Source organism: Rissa tridactyla, chromosome 6, assembly GCF_028500815.1.
Source record: "Rissa tridactyla isolate bRisTri1 chromosome 6, bRisTri1.patW.cur.20221130, whole genome shotgun sequence".
Lineage (NCBI taxonomy): Eukaryota > Metazoa > Chordata > Aves > Charadriiformes > Laridae > Rissa > Rissa tridactyla.
In genome coordinates this window covers 24,623,579-24,641,192 of record NC_071471.1, presented here as the reverse complement: position 1 = coordinate 24,641,192, position 17,614 = coordinate 24,623,579, and the positions used below count along the sequence as shown (strand labels likewise).

General features: G+C 46.2%; 1 protein-coding gene across 1 annotated transcript; it reads left to right on the top strand.

Moving 5' to 3' along the window:
- The first annotated feature begins 9,066 nt into the window (after window positions 1-9,066).
- On the top strand, window positions 9,067-16,889 carry PAQR9 (progestin and adipoQ receptor family member 9). Its single transcript, XM_054207222.1, has one exon. The coding sequence runs from the start codon at window positions 9,190-9,192 to the stop codon at window positions 10,465-10,467; it is 1,278 nt and encodes a 425-aa protein (XP_054063197.1). The 5' UTR covers window positions 9,067-9,189; the 3' UTR covers window positions 10,468-16,889.
- Window positions 16,890-17,614: the final 725 nt, after the last annotated feature.

The following is a 17,614-nucleotide window of genomic DNA, read 5'->3' as shown; positions in this document are numbered from 1 at the left end:
GTGGCTGAGGGGAAAGCCTGTGCCCGTGCCCGTGCCCGTACCCGTACCCTCCCCTTAGCGAGCAGCGGGGACAGCGCAGGCGGTGCCAGCGTCCTTCCCGCGGCTCTCGCTCTCCCGTTAGCCGAAGAAAACCCCCATGAAGTCGCTAGGCGACCCAGATCTTTCTAGCGACCAGCTGCGGGGAGACAGGCAGCGACGGGCAGCCGGGGCCTGGGGCGGGTGCGGGGCCTGCTGCTGAGCGGGGAACCGGCACGTCCGACCCTGCGGGGGACGCGGGAGAAACCCTGACGGGAGGGAACGTAAAAATGTTACATCAAGTCACGAAAAGCCCAGGAATAAATAGTGAAAAGGGTAGCGCTGCAGCTCCTCCGTTAACTGGGTTTGACAGCGCACCACGGCAGCTGCTTGCTTTATTGAACATTGCTTTACTAGGGATTATAACCAAGAGGTGACATTATATTTATCTTGCATTGCTGGTCACATTACATTTATCTTGAATTCCTGGGCTTTTATGGATTTTCAGCATAATGTGGAAGATGCTAGGCTTGAGATAATGCTTAAGGAAAAGACGGTAGATACACAGAAATTAATGAAAGCTTTAAATCCACCAACTCCCAACACATGCCCTGTGAGCGAAAGGAGGCAGCAGGGCCTACGCCAATAACCACATTTGCCAGCAAAGGATGAAGCGTGAGCTTCCAGAAGAGGCAAAAAGAAAGCAAAAGGAGAGGGTGAGAAGGGCAGGGGTAACTGGAGAGGACTGGAAGTTTAGAGAGGAGAACAAAACTCTGAGGAAACCTCACCTGCTGCAGGTGTGCATCCAGCTGTGCAGGGAGGTGTCTGATGAGATATGTGTTGCTCTGCCAGTCGCTATCATTAGGGTGAAGGTTTATCTCTGAGTCTTTTCATGGCTACCATCGTAGTGCAGGTCCTGACGCTGGCTGTCACATAGGTTGGCTAGTGGAAGTAATGCTCCTGCTATGAAAATTAACATTCACTCGGGAGCTGGAGAAAAGGAGAAAAGTCTCCCTCAAAGCTGGAAAACACAGATCAATAGGGAAGACCGGCAGCGTGGACAAAACTAAAAGCTACAACCATTTCTTGTTCCTGCTGTGAAGAGCAGCTTCACAGGGATAGCGGGGAGCTGGGGAAACGTCGCCCTTCGCCGCCATGTGCGCCCGCTCCGGCAGGGGGCAGGGACAGCTCGCCACCGGGCACCGACCGTCACCGGGCGCCGCCACCGGGGACAGGGGCCCGCCCGCCCCGCTCGGGAGGCTGCTCCCCAGGTGCACCCCTCGGCACGCCTGAGGTTAAATTTACCACATTACATGATTTCTACTTCCAAAGTCCGCTACACCAAAAATAGCAAAATAATAAATAATAATAATTCCGTAGACCCAAATTGCTTTACATTGCAATCAAATAAGTGGTTGGCCAGGCAGCTCTGCTGCAACTAAGAAAAAGGTGAGATAGGCAGAAGGGTCACGTGGCAGAAATATGCATTTCTCCCTGCTTTTCAAGCCTCCTTCCACCATTTGCAGAATAACCATGCAAAACATTTCTGGTAATGGATTGACAGCTAAGGGTCAAGAGATACCAGATGTTTATTGAGCTCCCTTCAGGAATATGCAGTTACAACAGTATGTGTTTGCTATACCTACAGCTGACACAGTACCTTACGATCTAGGATTCTCACCTTCTGCTCTGGAGGACAGCTCTCCATTTCTGCAACCACCTGCACAGCTTTCTGTGGGCACCCCAAGGCTTTGCACAGATTTGAAGTGAAATCACTGCTGGCTTGGAAGAAAGGAAGGAAGGAGAAATAAAACCCACCCCTTGACAGCAGGATTTGTGAGCAATTCCATCAGTATTTTTAGGATTTGCTGAGCTCCAAACTTGCTCATAGAGGAGCCCATCCACAGGAAGGAATGGTGTTGGCCAAGGAGCTTTAGAGATGGATTAGGCAGGATCTTATTGATTCGGAATCCAAGTCAAGTCCTTCTCTTTCCCCATCTTTCTCATTGTTTTCTTGAGAACCACTTCATCAGCTTGCAGAGGCACAGGATTAGTGTCATCCATGAGCTGCTTTTGGATTTTTTTAACATGGTAGCGGAAACAGGTGCAGCAATGCGTTGGAAACAAACCAGCTGGGGAACTTGTACTGGGTAGAAGGGGGCACTCAGGGCCACAGGAGGAGATGCTGGATGCTGCTAAGCTTTCCTGGAACTGCATTAATAAACCTGGTATGAAAGAAAGACTGACACTTCTGGATAAAAAGCAAACATCTAGCAGTAAAGAGGAACATGCTCTTGGATGCTAGAGTTTTGCGGCGACTAATGTTTAGAAAATTTGTGCTCCATTTGGCCTCAATCCCTTTATTTAATCCACCTCATTAATCCTTTTTAATTATCCAACTCATTGTTTAAATCCTCTGCTTACTGCTCAGCCTCCACGCTCTTTTGTAATTAATAAACTGCACCAGATTAAGAGCATCATGATCCGGAGCACACTGTGAAAAAAAGGAAAGATATAGTTAGAGTTTCAAAGGTCATCTCTAATTTTTCAGAATGAACTGTACTCCTGAATCTGTGCTATTTATAACACATTGCAATAGTACAGTTAGTGAATGACAACACATGTCAGTGTCTTGGGCTTAATGGGAGAGAAAGGGGAGGGAGGAAAGAGGGCAGGAAAGGAAGCAGCGAGATGCAGAAATCTATGGAGAATTAATGCTGGAAAGGGTAGGCTAATAATAATATTAAAAAGGAAATATTAGACATTTTTCATTATGATGCAGTACGTCTGGTTGCATGCAGACCTGGGAGTTGTTTATTAACTGCTGTTACAATGACAGATATCATTAGGCAATATGGTAGGGAAAATCATGAATTATCATAAATAATTAACACTAAGCTACATTAAGTAAACCACATGCTGCAGTGCATTACCCTTGTCTTTCTGTCTGTTTTTTCCCCACTTTCAGAGGTCTCTCGCCTGCTCTCACCCCAGCTGAGTTGTTGCAGTCCTTTTGCAAAGGTGGGCGTGAGGGAAGGGAAGAGGAAGGATTTAAAGTGCTGTGGAAGTTCCCTACCTTGTAGCAAAGGAATCACATTTGAGGGCACGAGGTGGGCAGATCAAGAGTAGGACAGAAGCGTAGCTGCTGCGTGTACAGGTTTGTAACTCTGAGTCATTTCATGCTCTCAGTAGTGGCTCACAGATCTCTAAAGCTACAGGCAGTGTGTGCTGTTTTTCCATTGCTTAGGCAGCACTCTTCCAGCTTCTTTTCCCTTATTCCACCCTTTATCTCCTCCCACCCGTGAGACTGAAAACCGCTAGGCAAGGATTCTCAAAATAGGTAGATGCCCACTCCCCCATGTGCTCGTGTGTTGCCGGGAAGCTACGGGTGTGCAGCGTGGGAGGAGAGCAGAGCAGAGATGAGATGAGAGGCAGGCAGCAGGCGCAGCTGGAGCACAGGTAGCCTGGGCTACTAGGAGCCACTGCCCTGAATTGAGATGCTTTAGCAGGGACCCTCAGAATAACAAAAAAGAGCCAGAGAATGTGTGGCTGGGAGAGGGCAATTTGGCTCTGAGGTTCCCAGCAGCCTGGACTTGTTGCTACTGCTCTATCTGCTCTCTGTCTCTTGGCTGGAGCCATCTCTGTGTTGCTCCATCTCTCAGTGCTGGTGCCCTACCTTCTCTCAGTGCAGCTGCTTTCCCTTCCAGGCCCCTGCTGCTCTCCTGGGACGCGTGTCTTATCGAGGAGCGTGGGGAACTTGGGTTCTTTATGCCCCTGGGACTCCTGAAGCAGTGAGGCCCATTATGCAAACCAGTCACAGGGGCAATATCTGACTTGTACTGTCTGGCTGAGAAAGGTCAGTAATTTGCGGGGTATTTTCAGGCATTAATGTGAGTATCAAATGAAGGCTTAATTCCAAAAGTTCTCCTGCAGCTTCTTGTCAGAGAGAATTAGCCTATGTGGCGGGAATCCAGATGTGCAAATTTATCAGCTGTTTAAAAGCATGGAAGCTCAAGATGAGTGCAACAGCAGTCTTTCCTTTGCCCATACCGAGAGTCCCTCCCTTCAGCTTACTAACAGCGAGTAGCAATTTGTGCTCTGGAAAACACTCTCAGCACATACAAACAAGACAATTTCCTTAGCCATGCAGTTTGTAATTGAGGGTTCAGAGTCCTGCAACCCTTGCAAAGGACAAGTTGTACTTTGTTCTTGCTGTGAGCCCCTGGTAGGTGGGACAGTGGTGGATTCTAGCAACGGAAAACATATGAAATATGCATACACCCAATACGCTATTCTTCAGCACAGTGATACAATTTCACTGCAATACTTATGTTCAGATTTGCTGCTGTCCAGAAAAACACATGTTCTACCCCTAATCTTTCAAAAACAAGAGCTTAAAAAAGAAAACAACCAAATATTCACAGAATTTTTCTTAAAATGTGTTTTTCTCCCAGTTTTCTGTGTTTAGAGTTTTTTCAGATTATTTCAGATAAGTTTTATTGCTGTTTTTTAAAGCATAAAGAGGACAAACCTGAAAATATTCAACTTGAAGGTAAAGAGGACAGAAAATTAGAAGCTCCTGGTGAATGAGAGGTTAAGATGAACATTGCTATGCAACCATGATGTTGTCAGTTGTTACTATTCCCTTTAGAATATCTAGCATTTTTCTCCTCCAAGTGAAGCTTTAAAATACAAATATCACTTTTACTTTTCTTTATCTGTTAAGGAATTATGTTTATGAAGTATAATTGTCCCTAATTAGTTACTCAAGAAGGAGAAAACGATGCAGGGATTCCTGTTTATCTAGCCTGAAAAAGATAATGGGGGAGAATCTCTAAAGGCAAGTTAATCTCTTCAATATTAGATCAAAGCACTGTGCCTACTCAATTATCACAGAAGATCATAATCGCTGCAGTAAAAAGTTACACATCAAGACGTTATTTTTCATGAGATTGATGCACACTTGAGAAAGGATTAAAAAAAAATCATATAGAAAAAAAGGACCATGTTTATGTGTCTCAGTATCTGTTGAGATGTCCTCCCAGAGAAACTGCAAGCATCAGCTGTGTTAGACAAAGTTAGGTGAGGCTAAAGCCTCTCTTTCTTTAACACCTACTCTTCTTAAATAAATAAAGTCAAATTCTACCCTCACTCATAGTCAGTGGGGTTCTACGGAAGATATCAGGACAGAATCAGATTTACTAAAGAGATTTTAGTGAACAAGGATAAAAATCCGGAGCAAACAAAGGGGTTAAATGTTTTTACTCAGATAAAAGTTCTTATTGAGAAAGAAATTGGCAAAACCTGTCTTGAAGGTGAAAATATAGAAAGGAAAAAGAAATGAAAGAGAGAGACAGAGTTGTACAGTATAGGGTTACGTTAAGCAAGAGCTCTTAAGATTGATGTTTGCCACTGTGAGTGGGTTGAATTGGGTGAGGCTGAAGGTGTATATTCAAAAGCATCTTTCAAACACCACCATTGCTTGTTCATAAGAGGACTTTCTCTCTCGTGGTAGATTTAAGTTAATTTCCTTACTAACTCAGAAAAGCAATGGATAATAGGAGGGCTAAGTACGACCTCTTCCCTAGCGTGCTGAGCATGTTAGAGTGCAAAGGATGAAATTAGCTGCCTTTTTTTTTTTTTTTTCCTAACTAAAAGTCATAATTTCATTGGGGAGGGTTGAAGTAATTCAGAATATCTTATAGGGCTTTTGATATTTCAGACAAAATGATAACTTGTGAAAGGACTTCAACAATGAACAAAAAAAAAGTATAATATAGAAACAAACCCACATTTGGTATTCTGGCACATCTTTTTCTTTGAGTCTTCAGCCAGTACTGATTAACATTATCTTCCATTACCTACCTCATTAGGCAGTGCCTTCATCAGTGTTTTAAGAGTCTTCTCAAAGGTTATTTGGAGAGAAAGCCTGCAGAAAATTCTACACATGCTAGAAGAAACCCTGGTATATGCTGACCATGCCCTTCTAAATATAAACTCTGGTTTAGAGAAATGCACTGAGGCCTCTTCACGCACTCCATTACGTGGACTCCTCTCTGTGACCTCCAAATGCCCTGATTGTCCCTTGCCTACCACATAATAGTCATGTAATACTAACCTTGACGGACTACATATGAATAAGAGGCTATTTTGAGGTTGTAAGTGCTTTAAATTGTAAGGTTCCCAGCACACTGCTCCACAGCTGGCTTGGGAACAGAATAATTAACACCACATAAGATGTATGCAGTTGTCTTTATGAAAGCCCAATCTGTCCTCAGAGACCATTCTCCCCTGTGAGGAGGCAGCCTTGGAAAAAAGGAAAAGAACCAGATCGTTAGTAATGAGTTTCATTAATATGGCTGTTAAAGCTACACTGCTGTCACTTGGCAATGATGTGCACTGTGAGCTTTACAAGCTCTGAGATCTCCCTGGCACTTTCTGGCCAGACAAGGAGACCCAGGTCATGCGTGTGCGACATCAGCAGAGCACTCGGGACAAGCCAAAGACGGATGCCTGCGCAGAGGCAGAGAAAATAAAATTTACACTTATTTTACACTGCTTGTATTTATCAGTAGCACAGTGTTAAGAGGCAAACCCACCAGGGACAAAGCACACAAAAGTAGATTGCTACCGTGGGCCTGTGCTTCCTCCAGGGGAGTCAGCACGTACCAGTCTCTCAAGTGATTCTCAGCTCTGTGAAACAGAAAGACCCCATCCCCCCAAATATTATTTTAAGACATCTTAAAATATTACAGAAAGACATAAATAGTAGGGAGAAATTTCCAGACATTTATCTTCTCTGCAGCCTTGGTGTGTATCTCCACCAATATGCAGACAGTCCAGTGACCACCAGGACTGTGTCAGTCTTGAACCACAAGCAAACCCCACCTGCTCCTCCCAGCCTGGGCTGCCCCCCATAAAAACACAAACCCAGTGGGTGTCTCTCCCAGGAAGCCAGGTGATACCCCAGTCCTCCCTGAGGCAAGAGGGCTGGATGCCTCCCACATCCCTGAAAGTCTGGAGGTTGTAGGAAAGTCAGAACGTGTCGAACGAGCCCTGCTGCCGCTGCAAGACCAGCAGTTCCCAATCAGTGATGGATTCTGTTGTTCCTTAGACACCATCTGTTGCAACAGCTGCTGGTGGCTTTCCAACAGGCTCTTTAGCGCAGGTCTAAAACCAGATTGCTCCCAGTCAACCACCTCTCCTTATCTAACCTTGATGAGGGAGGCTGAAGATCACGGTCACTTTGGTCCTCTTCCCTAGGGCCTGCAATGGCACTCGCCACTGTAAATGAAAGTATCACTTAGGGACTGGGAGAAATGATCACCAGAGCCCTACTGGAAGAACCTGCACATGTGGTGGGGCGTGGTGGGAGCAGGGCAGGGGAGGAGGTACCTTCTAACAGCCCCCTCACCACCAGCTGCATCTATGGTGGTGCCGCAAATGGTTTGGCATCTGCCTTCTTCAGGGCAGCCTCTCCACTGCAGAGCAGCCCCACAAGAAGCCTGACATCTACCAGAGGCTGAGCAATTCCCATTTACTCCCAAAGAGCCTTTCCTCTCCTCAAATCACACACTGCGGAGCCCACAGGGAGCGGGGCCCTGCTCGCTGCTGGTGCAGCCGAGGCTCCCCACAGGCAGGTTACGAGGAGCCCTCTGTCAGTCACTGTTCCAGGTGTGTCCAGCTGGTTCGTCCCTGCATGCCACCAGGCACCCCCTCTAAAACGCACAGACATCAGAGCACGTTAAGCCTGTTACCTGAAAAATAAGTGTCCTAGTTTAATATTTTACTTCTCCCCTTGGCTTTTCAGCACTGTTCAGTTGTGTTTATTTTCCTAGCAGGACTCCTGTGTAATTTTTTATAAAGATGATAAGCATTGTCACCAGTCTGCCCTACTTTTGACAGTTCCATAAAATTAATAGTTTTACCGTAATGAAAAATGCATGAAAATCACTTTCAGCAACACATTTTTACTACTTCTTTGTGACAGTTTTTAAAAACTTATTTCTGATTACCTCCTTGTTCAGATTTTTCACATTGTTGTGATTCACTATTGAATAGAAGATTTTTTTTTATAAAATCTTTGGGCAGAATGTCACAATTCCACTGTACCTCCATTTATACCATATGACCACACACACACATATATATATGAATATCACTGTTTAATACATACATTTGAAAACCTAGAGCTATCAGACGTTTAAAACCATCTGAAAACAAGCAAAAAGGAAACACATCGAAACAGTGGAGAGCAATTCCTTACTCTGGCTCCTACCTGCACTTCCAACAGTTACTTACCCTTCCCACTGCCTTCCGTTTACTTCAGAGGCGTTAAGGTACAGTAACACACATACAGTGTTTTCCCCTGGATTTTTATATTCCGATTATGCAACTGTGCTGCTTGCATAACCGCACGGCTGATAAATGTAGGATTTGTCTAAGGATCAGGACAGAGCAGCTCCTGTCAGCCCGTTACGGCGGCTCCCCCCAGCCGCCCGGCTCGGGGCGCGGAGATAAGGTGGGTGCCCGTTGTGTCAGCGCGACGTGCGCCCTTCGCAGCCCGGCCGGCAACGTTTAGCCTAAAATAACGTTTGCATTCATGGCATGAGATAATGTCACCAGGTCTCGGGCGGTCTCACTGAGGCACATACGGCAGAAACCCACCCAGCTGCCAGCCGTCCCCTGTCCGGGGCTGTTCCCCAGGTCTGTCCGGCCTGATGGCGGTGTCCCGCCCCCGCGGGGTCACCCTCCCCTTTCTCGGGGCTGGGCAGCAGCACCCGCGCCCCGCCGGGGCCGGGGCCCGCTTTGTGCTTTTTACACAAAAACGCCCCCGTCTGCTCGTCCTTACCCCCGGGCCCCGGCCGAGCCGCCGGCGGAGCGGGGTCCTGCGCGCTCGGCGCTGCCCGGGCCCGGCGCGCCCCTCGCCGCGGGGAGGGAGGGAGGCTGGGCCGGGGCGACCGCGGGGCTCTCCCGGGCCCGGCCCCCCGCATCAATCATTAACGGCGGCTCGGGTGTCCGGCGCCTCCCTCACCGGGAAACCCTACCCGCGGCGGCGCGGGCGTCTCTCCCCGCTCCCCGGGCGCGCTGGATGCGCCGCCGGTTTCCAGTTACCGCGATGCCGGGCGGCGGGGCGGGAGGAGCCGCGGCGGTGCCGCCACTGCCCCTGCTGCAATGAGTGATGCTGCCGGGGGCGGTGGCGGCGGCGGAGGAGAAGGAGGAGGAGGAGGAGAAGAAGCGCAGAGCCACCGCGGCTCCTCCGCCGGCGGCTGCGGGAGCAGCGGCTGTACCTCGCCCGGGCGGCGGCGGGGCGCGGCGGCGGGCGGCGGGCCGGGGGCGGCCGGGGGGCCCGGGGCCGGCGGGGGCAGCGGCGGCGGCGGCAGCAGCATGTCGGCGGGCGAGGGGGACAAGGAGGAGGCGGCGCCGCCACCTCGTCCTGCTGCCCTGCTGCGGTGGGACGAGGTGCCCGAGGACTTCGTGGAGTGCTTCATCCTCTCGGGCTACCGGCGGCTGCACTGCTCGGCACAGGAGTGCCTGGCCTCGGTGCTGCAGCCCACCAACGAGACCCTCAACTTCTGGACCCACTTCATCCCGCTGCTGCTCTTCCTCAGCCGCTTTGGGCGGCTGCTGCTGCTGCGGGGCGCTGGGGACGTGCCCTTCCACCACCCGGCCCTGCTGCCCCTCTGGTGCTACGCCTCAGGGGTGCTGCTCACCTTCGCCATGAGCTGCACGGCCCACCTCTTCAGCTGCCTCTCCCCGCGCCTCCGCGCTGCCTTCTTCTACCTGGACTACGCCTCCATCAGCTACTACGGCTTTGCCAGCACCGTGGCCTACTCCTACTACCTGCTGCCAGGGCTGAGCCTGCTGGACGCCGGCGCCATGAGCCGCTACGTGCAGCAGCAGCTGGGCTGGCAGCTGGACTGCAGCCTGCCCATCGCGGCCTACCGCGCCCTGGTGCTGCCCGTGGCCCTGGCACTGGCCGTGGGGTGCACGGCCGCCTGCTGCCGCAGCCGCGCTGCCTGCTGCGCCTACCCCTTCGCCATCCGCACCTTCGTCTTCGCCATGCCGCTGAGCATGGCCTGCCCCATCATGCTGGAGAGCCTCCTCTTTGACCTCCGCACCCGCAACCCCACGCTCTTCGTCTACTTCTACCGGCGCTACTGCTGGCTGCTGGTGGCCGCCTTCTTCAACGTCAGCAAAATCCCCGAGCGGATCCAGCCGGGGCTCTTTGACATCGTGGGGCACAGCCACCAGCTTTTCCACATCTTCACCTTCCTCAGCATCTACGACCAAGTGCACTACGTGGAGGATGGGCTGGCCGAGTTCCTCAAGGCACCCCTGGCAGCCCCCACCTACCTGGGCACAGTGGGCTATATGCTGCTCCTGACCCTCTGCCTGGCCGTGGTTGTCAGGAGGTTCCTCAACGTCACAGACCTCTGCAAGCAGGACTAGCTAGGCTAGCGGCCCTCGGGACAGTGACCACTGTACCAGTGACCCTTGGGCTGGAGACTCTCGAGCTGATGACCTTCAGACTGGTGACCCTCAGGCTGGCCCTACCATGTCCTGAAGATGCTGTGAAACCTGGGGGAAACGCACCTGTGGAAGAGCCAGGTCCCTTTCACAGAGGGTTGCCAGAGAAAATGACCATGGCGGAACTGCTCGTGCTCTTTAAACTACTAGGTTACCAGGGGAAGCAAGCAAACGCTTACTGGTATGTTGCTGCTTAGAGTATAAGCTGAAATAATTTAGCTCTGCTACTAGGAAGATTGCATGAACTGTGAATGCCACTTACTAATTTCATGACAATTAGGTTTAAACTAGCTCTGTGTATGCATATATATATTTATATATCTAGCTATATATTTATTAGCTACATATATATGTGTGTATATATATGTATACATCTGAAGACACTCGTGCAATGATTACTCATAGACTTTTAATCAACTCCTGCGTGAAATTTCCTGGCAGGTTATGCACTGACATTTATCTTCTTCTGTGATACTGTAACAGGCCTTTGCAGCCACATACTGGATTTTAAATGCAAACAAATTGATAGCTAGCTATAGTTTTTAAGGTCTTGCAGCCTATTCAGCCAGGAAACAATGGATTTAACAGAGAGAGGAAAAACAGCTGTGAATTATTACAGAATTACCAGTTGATGGAGAGACTTTAATTAGACAGGCAGTGAGCGGTTGGTGTAGCCACTCGGATACTAAAATAAAATAGAGGGATATGTAAGATAACTGAACCAGAAAGGGGTCAAACTAGTCTGGAGCGGGGGCGGGGAGAGAAGAAGGGCTCTGCATAATGGCAGGGCTCTTCCCCCAGCACGTCAGGAACATCTGTCGCGTTAAGGGGGTTGCTAAGGGGCCCCTTTATCTTCCCTGGTAAATCACCCCCAGATCAGCCCTTTGGAGTCAAAGTCAGATGCCAGACTTTCTATAAGCCCCTGCCAAGCTTGGTGGGAGTTCTGTGGATGTAAAGAGAGTAACTGATGCATGAGATCTCATTCTGGACCTTATAAAGATTACATGGAACTGGTTTCTTCTGGTCTTTAATTAGAGCACCCTGTCAGATTTACCATCCTAAAATTAGTTGCAGAAGAAGGTGCTGCTGAATCTGAGTTCAGGACCTGAGATCTGCCTCTACAGGTACTGGATAGTGGTACTTTCTCATCATTCCCCACCTTTTCCTATTCTGATTAGTTGTGGCTGCAGCGGGGTATTTTGAAATCCTCTTTCAGAAGCTTTGGGGGGGTTCAAAAACAAGAACTGTGAGATATTTTCCAAAGCAGTATCTTTTAACAGCAACCCAGGTATTATCCTTCTCACATGACAAACAGCTAACTATAGATTGAACTTACTCTCTATATAAAGAGACGTCTTTGTCAACTGTGTGCAGACTTTAGACAGATGCATCTTGATTTTGTCTGACAGAACAAGTGAGAAGTATGCAATAATATTACACAAGGGGGTTACAACTTGAGGTTCAGGTGAGAAACTGCTTGTATACCCCATTTCCAAAAAGAAGGGTAGTACTTCCTTAGGAAACGCTGGTGTTACACTGCACGGTAGTATAGTGGCTCTTTAACAGCCTCTTTGCCCTTATTGTGGAAATACTTTTCTGCTTGGGTCTTTCCCATTTTCATGGACATGGCATCCGAACCCCAAAAAAATGTTTTGAGTCTAGTCCCATAGTCTTCTGTCAGACAAAGCCCCCTTTGTTTGTAATGGGAATATAGGAAAGACTATAGCTAGGGATTATGAGGTCGAATCCTTAATATGGGTCAGAATCATCACAGAAACAAAAAATTGATATGTCCTGTACCAGTTGTCAGCTTTGTGAAAATTTCCCTATGAATGGGCATAAGCTAAAAGAAAATTACACCCACTTCATTTTATCTTTTATCTCAGCCCATTTTAACTGTAATAGTTTGGATCTTTCAGATTCTCAGTGAATGATGATAATGGCCTAACAAAAATATGTACTCTTTGCCAGCCACAATTTTGCTAGTATATAATCTGTGGCAGGGTCATGTGTCATCACTTAAAGAGATTGGCTAGAATTTTCTGAAACAGCAGTTCCCAAACTGTGGCCTCTTGAGTTATCACCGATGGGCCATAAAAACCAGCATGGCCCTGTGTGGCTGCCTGTGTTCTGTTTTCATTCAACAACATGCATTAAAAGAAAACTAAAACTACATGAAGAATTTTTAATTGTACATATTTTCATCAACTTTTGTCATAAATATGGCATTGCTTTATTCAGCTGCCAACAAAGCAGAAAATGATCTGAACCACTGGGAGAGGAGGCTGGTTCACAACACCGTTACGCTTTGAAATGTGCTTTATATTGTGAAAACAACCCTGAAAACTCACAATAGAAAGCAAATGGATCAAGACCTGCAACGATGTCATCCTATGAATTTCCACAACTGCAAAAAGAGGCCAAAATCTTTGAGATGTGCTGTATTCATGTTAAAATAATAGAGGCATAGTAGTTAGAGCCCAATGACTCATCCCAGTTTCAAAACTAATTATGGAGAGAGGGTTTGCCTGGGAGATGCCACTAGCATGTCCAACCAGCAATTAAAAACTAAGGAAGAAATCAAAAAGGCCAGGGAAAGCAAATCTTAGCACTAGAAGACAGCTCAGAAACAAGCAACAGTAAAAGACAAATGTAAAAAAAGGCTTTTAAAGCATACTGTATAATTAATTATATTTGTGCCTGTCAGTCACAATGTAGAGGACATCTCAAGAGGCAATGTCAAAAAAAGCTGTTGCTAACTTGTAAAAATACATTTGGTATTTGCAGTTAGGCCACGCAGGGTCGTCTATATATATCTCAACGACAGATAACAGTATAAAGGTTGGATTGCAACCAACTGCAATTTTACTGGAATCTTACTGCAGTTATAAGAGTTGCCCAGGCCGTGAGCCCCTGTCACGCTGCAGATTTGGTACCTGGCTCTGATATTAAGAATATTGCTTCATTCAAAAGTTTCTTTTTGGCAAAATGTTGAGGCACATGTATGGGCCTGAGCACTTCATGGAATTATTTGTAAATGCTGGTTGCAAATACTGCTCTCTGAGCCACTGTAAGCAGGCTGTGTGACTCAGGAGTGAATGGGTACAGGGAGGTGTGATTAGATTTTAAGAGTTCTAATTAATGTTATGTTTGTTTGCTTGTCTGTTTGTTTAAAATGTGTCTACAAATTAAAAAGTTACAATAAGTATGGAGGATATCTAGGGAAATGCTACCTGAGTGTCGGTGTTTATTCAGTGAAGGACATGTATGTAGATTATTGCTCCATTTGCCATGTCCGATTGCCAGTCTCCATAGATATGGACAGAACAAAAATGAGTTAAAGAGGTTAAAAGTGGAACAAGGTATCTATTAACTATAGTGCTTGAATTTACTTGTGTAGAAGTGAATGTCACGCTTTGTGTGGCTTGTAAGGGAGCAGGATCTCTTTTTGGTGTGAAAGCACACATGGCTGAACATCGAGAGCACGTCCAGAGCTCAGACAGGAGGTCTAACCTGCAGACCAGAACATAAGGACATCCTAGAAAACAAACTTTTTTGCAAAGTACCTGTCATAATGTTTTTACTGCCTGGGTACCTGCCATAAGATCTACACTGTGGACTCCACAGCTCATCTTTAAAACAAAAAAGACCTTTCAGGCTTTTTGTGGTAGAATCTGTGTGGGGACAGAGGTTGCGGTGAAGACTGGAGCACAAGGGGATGACCTGAAAACGCCTACGTGTCTTTCCATCTTTGGCCAACGCTGACCTTCAGACTGACATACCTGTGCCAGTGTGAACTGACTGTTGATGGGGCCATTCCCGGAGTGTTGGTGGCACAGACACCCCCCCTCGCAATCAGGATGTGCCTAGAACTGCAGTCTAAGCATTGGCATATGTTCAATAAGCCCAGCTTCTGGGCACTTCCGAGTAATCTGTAAGCTTCACGCTCATCTTCGTGTAAGACTGATATACCTGGTCTGCAGTATTATCTCATATTCTGTGGCGATGCGCTATTTCTTCTTCTGTAGTGTATTCATTTGAATGTCACTATCCAGGATATCTGTGCAGCTCTGAGCTGCTTCGTTAACAAGACTGGAGTCTGCAGTCTGGAAACAAAGGGACAGGTTTCATCTGCATGCTGCACTTACAGAAATTTAGTAGTTAAAAGTAGAAACACATTGTTTTTTTCTAAAATGATAGTTTTCCTTAGTTGTCCAAGTGTTGTGCTTATTATTTATTTGCTGAATCCAGCTACTATGTTGGGTTTTTGCCAAGAGTGCACCTGCAGAAAATGACAGTATGAAAGTTTTACTTCATGTTTAAGTAAACTCTCTGAGGCAGCACATTCATAAAGTATTATTGCACTTAACTCAGTTGATTACCATCCACATGCCTTACAGAAGCAAATCATACCTGTAGTAATTGCCCAGATTATACTGTTTTTCATTGCCTGTGAGAGTAAAAATGACCAAGTGGCCAGTAACAAGCTGAGGAGTCAGGCACTCCTGGCTTCTTGTCTCTGCTTTGCCACTACCTGTTCCATAATCTAGGGCAAGTTGTTTAAACTGTGTTCATTTTGAATGAATTTAATTCATGTAAAACACTGGAATTGTACCAGGGTTGAATCTGACCCTCTGTCTCTCAGTTTCCACATCTGTAAGATGGGGAGAATATACCTTACCTACCTCGCAGGGTTGCTCTGAAGACTAGCTAATGTTTGTAAAGCACTTAAAAATGCAAAGACCCTCCTAGGTGCTAAGAAGAAATATTACTGAACTCCGGCAGAGAATGTTAATATTTTTCTGTAGCTCCTCATCTCACAGGGAGAACACCACGAACGTTTCTAGATCATGAACTCTTGGGACAGACCCTCGTCATCGCCATACTCCGAGGAGGTTCACATCCTGTGTCCTTTGGAGCTGATGGCAAAATTTCCACTGGCTTCAGGTGGGGGCAATAAAGACCTAGGCAGTAGTAAACAGCCTGATTAAATGCTTAAGGGTCAGGAGTAAAGAGAAAACATACATGAGTTACGTACTCTTCAGAAATTCTCACTGGTGACTTGTACAGAGGGGCACTGTAATGCTGACATGAGGCCTCATTGTTCGTTTAGCCATGGATTGTATTCCAGTTACTGTGAAACAACGGAGTGGGATTTCCCATCGGTGTCTGTAAGACTATGGTTATGTCTCAATTGCCATTGGGAATTTCAACCTACTTCAAGCTACTTCTTATCAGAATAAAAAGACCTTAAACAAATGAAGGTTTTAAATAAACATGTGTAATCATTTGGGAACATAAAATTATATTGATCAGACAAACAATTTTCTCTTTTCCCTTCTGGTTCCCCAAAATCAACATGGAGCCAGTCCTGTTCTTGAACAGAAACTGAACTTGGATCTTCTTAGCACTTACGTGTAACTCTTCCTTTGCCGTGGAGCCCTGACTAATCATCCTGCTAACCCACTCTGCCCTTCTCCTGGAAGGACCGATATAAACAGCACCATTGAGTAGAGGACAATATTTTTAAGAGCTTTTATGACTGGCAGCAGTAGTAGAGACAAAAAAAAAAAAGACAACAAAGACATCAAAGAGTTTGAGTGGTTCATTAAGTCAAAGCCTCTACCATTAGAAATTCGCCCTACCTGAGTATATTCCTAGCTTCTGTTAGACACCTGTAAGTCAGGGCTACACAACCAACACCCAATTTGCAGCTGAGACTTTACCCTCTTCTCCTCAGATGAGATGCAAGATGCTGAAGTGTCACATGCACTGAAAGACACAGACCTCCATTCAAGTTGTTCAGTGTCTTGGAGCTGGGTGTGGAATAAAGTTAAATTATTTTCACAACTTGCTTAGACAGATGCTGCTTCATTCCACCAAATTCAGTAAAAAATTCATGACTAAGACAAAGGAAGCAGGCTTTTGCTCAAAGTTCCGTGTTAGGAAACACCACCAGCAGCATTCTGCTTTCAGGACAATTGCTTCCTGGCCATGCTCAGAACTTGGAGGATTCTGAAGTAGGGCTTCGCTATTTCATGTCAACGCCTTAGGAGTTGTGGTTGTAGCGGGGGGTTAATAGCATGGAGAAACAGTTTATAGCAAGTCAATTCTGTCTGCTAGAGATTCAAGCACGCTTTAGTAAGAGGTATCACATTTAAGGGTCTGTGCATGCAATGAACAAAAAGTGTGAATTTTGTTTGGTTCTGTTGGGAGGGTTTGAAAATTTACTCTTTGTACTCTTTTGGATGCTGACTACTGTATATGTAATGACTATGCATTTTTAGCAAAAAAAAAGGTGTGATCTATAAATAAAGTTGTTTCTGAGTACATTTTTGCAGAAATGCATTTATAAAGTTTTTTCATTTCCTAATATAAATTACTGTGACACCTGTGGGATCAGAAATGTGTTGAATGTAGTTATCTTCAAACACAGATGTCGTTACCACAAGCACAATAACTTGTATAGTGGTGTTGGTATTTCTGAAAACACTATACTACAGAAAAGGCACTGTTGCCATTTTATTGCCTTTTATATTTTAAGGCAATAAAATAGCATCATCGCCTTTTTGGTTCTCTATTATCTATGCTAACTCATTAATCATAGGTATCCCAGTTATATTAAAATTCATTAATATGTATAAGGAGATCAGTGTTCTGCCTACAGTACTCACTGAAAAATCATGAAATTGGTAGCAACAGCTATGTCAAGTATCACAGAAAAATATTGACTGCAAAATGAAGAGGTCTATTTGGCATCAAATAAAGTCTCCCATTTGGCAGACTAGGAATGTTCCAAGTGGCAGAATATTGTTTGCAGTCCAAGTCGGGCACCAAAAAGCACTCAATGCACTGCAATTACATAAAGGATCTGCTTTAAGCCTTCTGTGTCAAAATTCAGCAGGTAATAATGCATCCCAACATAATTGCAGACACCCCCTGATACCACTAAAAGGCTGAACATGGTGGAAAACAGTAGAATCTTCTAGTTGAGGTTTGTAGAATTCCTTCAAAAGTTCTAAAATTCTTGAGAGCTCTTATTTGCGGAGTTTGTACATCCTATCTGAAA